Source organism: Poeciliopsis prolifica, unplaced genomic scaffold, assembly GCF_027474105.1.
Source record: "Poeciliopsis prolifica strain line A6 unplaced genomic scaffold, Auburn_PproV2 SCAFFOLD007, whole genome shotgun sequence".
Taxonomy (NCBI): Eukaryota; Metazoa; Chordata; class Actinopteri; order Cyprinodontiformes; family Poeciliidae; genus Poeciliopsis; species Poeciliopsis prolifica.
The window spans coordinates 10,183,912-10,193,491 of NW_026562382.1; the positions used below are offsets into that span (position 1 = coordinate 10,183,912).

Genomic DNA, 9,580 nt, shown 5'->3' on the forward strand with positions numbered 1-9,580 from the left:
CTTTATAAATTTTGGTTTTACTTCAATTTAGTGTCTGTCGAAACTTGATGACGCACCTTTATTTCTCATGTTCTTCCACAAAAGTGAATGAATATAGGACAAAGCCGTTTTTAAAGAGAAATGTGTAAATTTAGAGGTGCTTTGCATTGACGCTCACTCATGTTTGCATTGATGTCTCAGGAAGTAGCAGAGAAACCAGGCTGTCAAGTTCCTTCAAACTACTTGACTGTTCTGGTCTGAACCCGGCCTTTAAGTCCACAGTGAGGCCAAGAAGCCTGGTGTCAGCCAAACCCTTTTTCTGTTGGACCATGTATCCATGTCCAGGTCTCGACCATCTAGCTGCTAGAATGAAGAATTAGGATTAATTCTTTGGCCTCAGTACTAGTGACATAAATGCTCTAGAAAGCCTCATCTCAGCTCCAGAATGAACTGTTTGTCATTTTGGGTAAACAGCTCCATTTATCTGACCACAAAACCCTTTTTTCCAGAAAGAACTCGGTTCATTTATGTCAGTAGCAAATTTGGAGCAAGGTCTTTTTTTTTTGTTTGTTGTTGTTGCTGTCCCTCATTGTTAATGTTGAACTGTATCCAATGTGGACCGTGATGCTGCTTTTCCCACATGTCACAGTTTATGCATTGCAGGAACCTGAGCGGTTCTTGGGTTGTTACCTAAGTAAGTTCTGTACAAATGGGATAAACCCCCCCCCCCCCCAAAATAACAAAACCAGATCAAAACTGGTTTGGAGTAATAGGTTAATATCAACCTTTTTTAATGAATTGTTATGATTCTGCCAAGCAAAACTGTCAATTATGTAGCCAGATTATTCTAGGGACATTTAATCAAACTTTAATTGGCATGACCCGACAACCTCAGCTCATCTTAACACCCCCCAAAATGTTCAAAATGCAAACATACACAAAAAAATTGACTCAACTCCTTCTTGCTTTGTTAAGAGCACAGATTCATCAACCAACTTTTAGGGAGGGATCAGAAGGTCCAATCTTGAACATGTAATCTTTTCATTACTGAATTAGTCCATTTTTCATTGATACAGGAATCAATAAGCACCAATTGTGCATATTTATCTTAGCTTAACAAATACAGATCAAAAAGATATGCTTTGATGTGCTCAGATATGCTCAGGGATCTTCTCAGGGAAGAACTGCTACATTTCCTCCTGGATTTGATACTACAACCAATACCAACATATTCTTATGTGTTAATAAAGAAATCTAAATCAGAACTGGCCAATCAGCTTAAAAATGTAAAATCACTACCAGCCAGGATGAATCAAATCAGTGCATTTCAATGGGAATGTAAATAAACCCTTTCACATTACACTGCATGTGTGCTGTATTTTTTGTGAAGCATAGCAAATCGGAAGAATGTGCCAAAAAATGACAGCTTTCTGCAAAGGACACCTACTTTGAGAAATAGCCATTTTATTTATCTACTAATTCAAAAGACATTAGAAACATTTTTCCTCAAATGCAGAAGAATTCACGTTTATAAAGCTTATGGAATCAAAAATATTCATATCTATGCAAACCAACAAAGCTGTAGGTGTAAACAGGAGTCATGTAGAGGCAAAGGAGAAGTAAGGAATTCCCAAGAAGTAGCATTATGTCAATGCACATTCAGATCTATTTATTTCAGTCAAAGGTTAAGCGAAAGGTTTTCTCCTGCTCCTTGCGCTGCGTGTCACACAGTTTGGACACTTCCTCCACCCTCCGCTGTAGCAGAACCGAGTTCTGGTCGATCCACTGCAGGGAATCCATGTGGGCGTTGAGGATTTTACAAATCTGCTGAAGCTGCGGAGAACAAACAAGACAGAGAGGTTAATCAATCATCTTCAGAGCAGGTTTAATGATGACAGCTTTTTCCACCCATACTAGCTTAGATTTTAATTCATTTTAGCCAAGCTAATAGCCTTAGCACTCATGACAGGCTGTGCTAGCTGCAGAGAGCAAGGGAGAGAGGGGATGAGAAGCGCCATATGTAGAGGTGATGGACAGCGCTAAGACCCACCTCCTGGCTCTGATTGGTTGTTTCTAGAGGACTGGAAGAAGGCAGAGGAACTCGATTTTTCAAAAATTATTTCTCCTACTATATATATATATATATATATATATATATATATATATATATATATATATATATATATATATATATCTTTATAAAAGTTCTATACTGCAACTTTAAAAACAACAACAACAAACAAATCAATATCTTATCCATTTATTGCCCAGTTCTAAGGTCTCTTATCTCACCGGATCGCTGGTGTCTGCCGGTCCGCTGGATGTGTTCAGGTGTTCAATGATCTCCTTCAGGTCCTGTGACATCCTCTTCAGCTGCGCGTCCACGTTCTCAGCCAGCTTGTACGTCCTCTCTCGCTCCTCGTCGGCGTTCTGCATGTAGATGGTGCCGCTCTGCTCCTTCACAGACTCCTCCAGCGGGCAGAGCAGGTCCTCCAGCTCCTTCTGCTGCGACAGGATGAAGTCCAGTTCCTGGTTGAGCCGCCGCTGGTCCAGCTTCACCTTCTCCAGCTCCTTGTGCAGGGACGTGATCTTCTCTCCGTTCTCCACCAGCATGCGGTCCCAGGCATTCACCTGCGTCGCCTGCTGCAGGAAGTGTCTCTCCTGGTCCTCCAGCTCCAGGCTCCACTTGTTTATGAGGCTCTCCAGCTGGGCGTAGCTCATCACCGGAGGATTCGCAGTGGTGGCGGTGGTGGTAGTGGTGAGGGTTGCAGCTGTCGTGGTGGCCGTCATGGCGGTGCTGGACAGAGGTTTGACTCCCAGGCTGAAACCGGTGCCAGTCGTGGCGGCCGGAGCTGTGGTGGTGGAGGCAGCAGCCGTGGTAGCGGCTGACCCCAGAGGCTTGAGGGTGAAGTTCAGGCCCCCTCCTGTAGCTGACGGTGTTGCGGTGCTGGCTATCGATGCCGGAGCTGTCCCCAACAAGAACCCTGTGGTCGCTGCAGGAGCTGCTGTCGCCGTGGTGAGGGGTGAAGCAAACAGAGACGGACCTGAAGGCGCCACAGAGGCAGCCTGGGTGTAGGCAGGCGGAGCCGGGGTTGACGACTGCTTCACCCCAAAGCTGAAGCCTCCACCTCCGCTCTGGGTTGTCGCAGCTACGGAGGTGGAGGGGGCAGTGGTGCCAAAGCTGAACCCACCTCCTGCTCCTGTTGGTGCTGGTGCAGCTGGAGCAGGAGAGGCTGCAGCTGTGGTCACCAGGACTTTGGACCCCCCAAAGCTGAAGCCTCCAAACGGAGCGCCGCCTGCTGCTGCTGCTGCAGCTGGTGGTGCTGTAGTAGCTGCAGGTGTAGCTGCTGATGCAGCTGGAGCCTGAACGGCACCTCCGAAGCTGAAGCCTCCACCTGCAGGAGCTGCAGCGGTGGTCTGAGAGGACAATCCCCCGCCCAGAGTGAACCCAGTCCCCGTGGAGGGAGCCAACATGGAGCCCAGAGTGAGCCCCGGGGCCGCCGCTGTGGTTTGAGGGGCCGTGCCCAGGCCAAACGTGTTGGTGGGGGTACCAAAAGAGAAACCCGTACCGGGTGCGGAGCTCTTCGCTGGGTTGCCGAAGCTGAAGGAGCCGGTGGGGTTGGTGTTGGTCTGACTGGTTGGAGCCCCGAAGCTGAAGCCGCCTCCGGTGGCCGCAGGAGCGGAGTTTGTTAAAGCAAAACCTGCGGCGGGAGCAGCAGCTGTGGTCTTCTGGGCTGGGAAGAAGCCCGAAGGTTGACCGAAGTTGAATCCACCACTCATGGTTTCACTCGCTGGACAAAATGGTCACGTCCTCGGTGAATCTCTGCGGCTTTTGGCGGGTCGGGATCGGGAGTTGTTTTAAGTTACCCCGCCGAAGAAACTATTGCGCCTGTTAGCAAGATTTTTCAGGACAAGGCGGTAAATTAAGTCACTCTGGTGTGCTTTAAAATAGTTTCCGCATAATTAACAACAACCAAAAGCTAAAAACATACCCTTCTTCAAAACGTGGCTCTGTAAACCGACATTTCGGATGCTATCTGGAGGAAATGACGGCGGTTAGGAGATCATATCCGGTTGTTTGCCGGAAGGAGGTCCCACCCCTTTCCACTCGAGTGTCACATTTTCTATCCAATCATAGTTAGAAGACTTTGGAGCTGAAATTTGATTGGTTCTACTCGCCGCCTTGCAAACAAACAAGGGAGATACACAAAAAAAGTTTTGACAGTTTCAAAGACTGATTAAAGTAAAGAGTGTGATCCCCCTTCGCTAGGGTTGTGTGTGCGAAAAATTAACAGTCAATTCAGGTGATCGGCAAAGGTCGCCCTCATGGGTAATCAGTATCTTAATCGGCAGCAAAAACCCTGATCGGAGCATCCCTAATAGATAGATGTGAAAACTTTTCATAATTTTGTTTTGGTTTCACTTTGAACGACAGACGGAAATAACATTGGAACAGCAAAGCTTGTGCACAGACAGGAACTCACTTGATGAGTGTTTCATTTCATATATATATATACATATATATATATATATATATATATATATAATATATATATATATATTATATATATATATATATATATATATATATATTATATATATATATATATATATATATATATATATATACAAGGACATATTTCCAACACAAAATAAATAATACTTTCAACTGATTAAAAATAATCTAAACATTCAGGAAAAATATTGAGATTCTACACTCCAGTCCTGTAGATGACGCCACTTTACGCCGGTTTGAAGACGCGAAGGGAGGTAATTCTCTTGGCTTTGTAAAGGCTCTTCGGATTAGCTTGTTGACTCGTCTACCTGCACGGATTTAGCCACGACCAACTCAATTAAAGGACGATGACGAAACGTAGCGGCGTATGTGGGACTGTAGACGCGGAAGCAACGTCAACAAGTCAAGTACGCCACGGATAATTAAAACAACGGCACACCTGCGATTTCCCGTGTGTAAATAATAAGGCAGCAACAAAAAGTCTTCGCCGTGGACGGCGCTCTTCGTGAGGTCCAGGAAGGCGTCATCATGAGGCTCCTGAGGTTTCTGAGGAGCAGCGTGTCCATTGGGAAGGACATTGACTTTTACTCCAGGTTTTCTCCTTCCCCGCTGTCAATCAAGCAGTTTTTAGACTTCGGTAAGCGCTGCACAGGTTGGTGGGACCAAATGAAACGGCGTGATGAAAGCCTGTTGAATTCACGTCGAACTGAATACAGCCAGAAACCTCAACGTACTTTATATAGTCTTATCAGCCTGATACTCAGATCCAGTCTCTGAGTAATTTGTCTGGTCTGCACGAGGGAAGACACACACCCAGTAAATCTCAATTTCTCTCCCAGGCTCAGAAAATGCGTGTGAGAAAACCTCGTTCGCCTTCCTGAGGCAGGAGCTGCCTGTGAGGCTGGCCAACATCATGAAGGAGATCAACCTGCTGCCAGACAACCTGCTGAGGACTCCATCAGTGCGGCTGGTCCAGAGCTGGTAGGCAGCTTTTGCTCTTTTTACACTTTTTTCATTCGCATGTCTCCAAAACCAGTAGAGAAACACTTTTATTTTGCCTCCCCAGGTACATGCAGAGCTTCCAGGATATTTTGGAGTTCAAAGATAGAAACGCAGACGACGAGAAAGTCACATATGAGTGAGTTTCTCTGGGCTTCATGGCTCCTCCGTCCTTGCAGTTGAGATTTGTTGACCGTTTCCTCTCTGCTTAGTTTCACAGATGCTGTGATAAAAATCAGAAATCGCCACAATGATGTCATTCCCACCATGGCTCAGGGGGTGGTGGAGTACAAGGAGGCGTACGGCACCGACCCGGTCGTCAGCCAGAACCTCCAGTATTTTCTGGATCGTTTCTACATGAGCAGGATATCCATCAGGATGCTGCTCAACCAGCACAGTGAGACGTCCTCTTTATTCGTGTTTATGTCCAGTGTTGAACAGGAAGTGTTTTTTATTTTGTTGCCTCTGGTGTTTTGTGGTGGTGAACTCCCGCTGCTCGTTTGATGTGTAGTCATTCACTCTCACTCTCTGCCTGTTGTTGGCAGCTCTCCTGTTTGGTGGGAAAGTCGAGGTGAATCCTGCTCACCCCAACCAGATCGGCAGCATCGATCCACACTGTGGTGTCAGTGAGGTCATCAGAGGTACCCGTTGTTGAAATTATTATTGTTTTTTTAAAGAGACAGTTCTTTTAAAAAAAAAAACTCCATTTTCTTGCAGATGCCTTTGAAAATGCTAAAAACCTTTGTGACCGTTACTACATGAACTCTCCCGAGCTCATTCTGGAGGAATTTAATGGTAATTTATTCAGAAAGCAGTTATGTTTGTCCTGTTTAACAGTGGAGGGGCTTCAGCTGATCCAGTTTTCTCGTTTATCCCGTCAGCCAAACACGAGGGGAACCCCGTCACTGTCGTCTACGTTCCGTCTCATCTGTACCACATGGTGTTTGAGCTTTTCAAGGTGAGCCTTTCTTTGCTCTTGTTCTTGTTTCTAAATCATGGCGTACCGTTGTCAAAGCTTTCTCTCACGCTTGTTGCAGAACGCCATGCGGGCCACCATGGAGTTGTACGGCGACGCAATGGAGTATCCTCCCATTCATGCACAGGTTGCACTGGGCTCTGAGGATCTCACCGTCAAGGTAAAATGGAGACTCTCGTCGTTTTCCCGCCGAACTCCAGCCGTGTTTAATCTCTACAAGCAAAGCTTCAAGCTTCGGTTTGCACATTCCATGGACTCACCTGTGTGTTTTTGATCAGGTGAGCGACCGCGGAGGGGGCGTGCCTCTGCGTAAGATCGACCGGCTGTTCACCTACACGTACACCACAGCTCCGCGGCCCAGCATCGACGGCTCCCGAGCCGCACCTCTGGTCAGTGTGAAGAGTGATTAGAGGCCTCTCTTCTTGATCAATGCCTTTTAAGAAACTTGATTTGCACCACATTGGGCGAGATAAATTTAAGTTATAAGAAGAAAGTTGACCCCAAGCAAAAAAAAAAAAAATCCACCTCCAAAATTTATCTCCCTCCTGACGGATGATTTTTGATAAATCGTCCATCAGTATAAAGAGAAAATTATGGTAGTGTCACCATGTTGTTTGCATTATAATATTATTGGATTTAAAAGTCAAGCCTTCCAAATAAGCCATGCTTGTTCAGGGTTTTTTTTAACGTTCTCCTCAAGCACTCTAGTCCTGACACGGAGTTCCCAGGCGTTTTACGATTTCTCTGAGCATTACATCATCAGACTGAGTTTTGCTGCTAAAAATTGTTTTTGGCACAAATGGATTTTATTGAACAGTAAGTTGACTGTAAATAGGGTGAAGAGGGAAGTGGAAGGCATGTAGAAAATAGCCAGAGTCTGGAAATCAAATCCAGACAACTGCAGCCTCTGCATGTGGCGCTCTCGCTCTAACTGAGCCACACGGTTGTGTTTTAAGATTTTGGAAAACCTCTCGCTAATGGAGATCAAAACAGATTTTAAATAGAAGTAAAACCTTCTATGGAGCTAAAGTGGGGTCACAAATGTTTTTTTAACAAATAAGATTGAAACAAGGGTGATTAAAAAAAAAAAAAAAAAGTTTCCACATTGTTTTTCAGGTTCAAATCTTAATTTTTTTTTAGTTTTAGATATTTTATTTTGCAGTTTCTAAAATGTTTTTGGAAATAAATTTTATGGCCCGAATTTAGCTCCAAGAACTTTCCAGGTTTATGAGAAGAAACAAATTCCTCTCCATAATCATTGCTGATGTCTTTTTATATTGGCAGTGTTAACAAACACACACACGCATACATGTGGTCTGACTTGCTCATTATCTAAATAAAGCTTTTAATTATCACCTCCTGGTTGCCATTTTCATTCCTGTCTAAATTATTGTGAAGAAGGTTTTTAGTTTTAAACATATAGTGTCTGTTCTGTACTCTACTATTGGTGAATCTATGCTGCTGGTCTCTGTTGATAAAGCATAATGTCACTGTTAACAAATGGGTCAACTCTTATTTTCACTGTTCTGGAGAGATTTATTGATTCTGTTGCTTAGTCGGCGTAGAAACCACCCATGTAAGGTTAAAGAAAATGGCTCCTTAATTGGAAAAAAACCCAAAAATTACATTCAAGCTTTCCCACAGGCTGGCTACGGCTACGGCCTGCCCATCTCTCGCCTGTACGCTCGCTACTTTCAGGGAGACCTGAAGCTCTACTCTCTGGAGGGCTATGGCACCGATGCGGTGATCTACATACGGGTAACCGCGTTTCGGCGCCAAAATTTAAAGGCTTCTTCAGCTGAACAAGAGGAAAAATAGCAGAATAACCTCTTGGTCTCGTTGCAGGCACTGTCCACGGAGTCGATCGAGAGGCTCCCGGTGTACAACAAGTCGGCCTGGAAGCATTACAAGACGATGCACGAGGCCGACGACTGGTGCGTCCCCAGCAAGGAGCCCAAAGACCTGACCACGTTTCGTAGTTTCTGAATCCAAAGAGTGAATTTGTTTGCAGCAGTTTGTTTAAAAAAAAAAAAAGCTGCCTTTTGATGACTGTGGTGGCGATTTGTTCAAAGAAAGGAGAAAAAAGTATGACGGGAGGAAAGTTTTGTGCCATATATTTTACTAGTTTTGTATGGGAGGCTCCAGATATGGTGATCAGGACCTGGTTTCCTGTGAAGCACAGAGTTAAGCACAACCAGCACTGGATTCATTTCCAAGCTCTCACTCCTGTCATCTGAATAATGAGTTGGTGTCATTTTTTTGTTTTTTTTTGTTAAAGTATAGCTGCTGCATTGAGAATGAGAGCATCATTTTTGCTGCAGTTCGGTATAATTTATCTTCGCTTTGAAAAGGCGTCAGTAGTTTCAGTTTGTAGCTGTGCTTATTGAAATGTGGTGATATTTTGTCTGAAGAGGAACAAATAAGAGGCATTGATGTAAATTAGCTGCTTTTTGAGTTGTTAAACAATTTAGTTTGATTTTGAGATATTTTTTTTCTTGAGGACAGTTTGACGCTTCGCAGGAAACCTGCACCTTTTTTCTTTGTTTTGGTGAAAATATTTAACAGGACTCTGTTACAACTGTCATAAAAGTATTTCCATTAGATATTTTATTGCAATATTTTGGATTTTCTGTTTCAACTAAGATTTAGCACCTTTCAATTGAGATCATATGAGGATCCTAAGTTAATACGGTGCAATATAGAGAGCTGTTTGTGTTTGCTGTAGTTCACTGTTGACAACTTGCACTAGAAGCACTTATCTGTAAGATATAACAAAATATTTTGTATTAAAAGCTCAATGCAAACAGAGGAAGGGAGATGATGGTTCAGTCTTCAGATATTGGTTCAACTGTGCAGCAACACTCCATGTTGCTGAACTGTTGAGGACATTCAGTGTGTGTGTTTCTCAGAATGTGATATAAGCCTTTAGGCTTGAATAAATGATTTAAAATGACTGTTGTTAAAAGTCTGTTTGGTTGTAAAGTAACACTCACTACAGCAAAAATGAGCACAAACCTAAATTTATTTCGCTAAATTTAAAATCACATTGTTGGTGCCATGAACCACTAAACTGATATCTTTGGGATTCTGGAAAAATGTAACTAAAAGTC

At 43.9% G+C, this 9,580-nt stretch overlaps 2 protein-coding genes across 4 annotated transcripts; one reads left to right on the forward strand and one right to left on the reverse strand.

Moving 5' to 3' along the window:
• Positions 1–736: 736 nt before the first annotated feature.
• On the reverse strand, positions 737–4,088 carry nup62l (nucleoporin 62 like). 2 transcript variants are annotated; one of them, XM_055032416.1, is made up of 3 exons: positions 3,972–4,088; positions 2,272–3,868; positions 737–1,812 (listed from the first exon to the last, which is right to left on the reverse strand). In XM_055032416.1, the coding sequence occupies exons 2-3, from the start codon at positions 3,757–3,759 to the stop codon at positions 1,654–1,656; spliced, it is 1,647 nt and encodes a 548-aa protein (XP_054888391.1). In that variant the 5' UTR covers positions 3,760–3,868; positions 3,972–4,088; the 3' UTR covers positions 737–1,653. The 2 variants fall into 2 exon arrangements, with proteins under 2 accessions (XP_054888391.1, XP_054888389.1); XM_055032414.1 differs by having other exon boundaries at positions 2,272–4,088.
• A 745-nt stretch (positions 4,089–4,833) lies between these two features.
• On the forward strand, positions 4,834–9,423 carry pdk1 (pyruvate dehydrogenase kinase, isozyme 1). 2 transcript variants are annotated; one of them, XM_055031527.1, is made up of 11 exons: positions 4,834–5,147; positions 5,335–5,476; positions 5,562–5,633; positions 5,707–5,891; positions 6,040–6,135; positions 6,212–6,289; positions 6,376–6,452; positions 6,532–6,630; positions 6,749–6,859; positions 8,115–8,228; positions 8,316–9,423. In XM_055031527.1, exons 1-11 carry the CDS (start codon positions 5,024–5,026, stop codon positions 8,454–8,456), a joined length of 1,239 nt encoding a protein of 412 aa, XP_054887502.1. In that variant the 5' UTR covers positions 4,834–5,023; the 3' UTR covers positions 8,457–9,423. The 2 variants fall into 2 exon arrangements, with proteins under 2 accessions (XP_054887502.1, XP_054887503.1); XM_055031528.1 differs by having other exon boundaries at positions 4,834–5,132.
• Positions 9,424–9,580: the final 157 nt, after the last annotated feature.

Coding starts and splice junctions, on each gene's coding strand:
- pdk1 (XM_055031527.1), top strand. CDS start 5,024: ATGAGGCTCCTGAGGTTTCTGAGGAGCAGCGTGTCCATTGGGAAGGAC. Junction 6,136..6,211: donor TGTCAGTGAGGTCATCAGAG/GTACCCGTTGTT, acceptor ATTTTCTTGCAG/ATGCCTTTGAAAATGCTAAA. Junction 8,229..8,315: donor ATGCGGTGATCTACATACGG/GTAACCGCGTTT, acceptor GTCTCGTTGCAG/GCACTGTCCACGGAGTCGAT.
- nup62l (XM_055032416.1), bottom strand. CDS start 3,759: ATGAGTGGTGGATTCAACTTCGGTCAACCTTCGGGCTTCTTCCCAGCC. Junction 1,813..2,271: donor CGGCAGACACCAGCGATCCG/GTGAGATAAGAG, acceptor TGTTCTCCGCAG/CTTCAGCAGATTTGTAAAAT.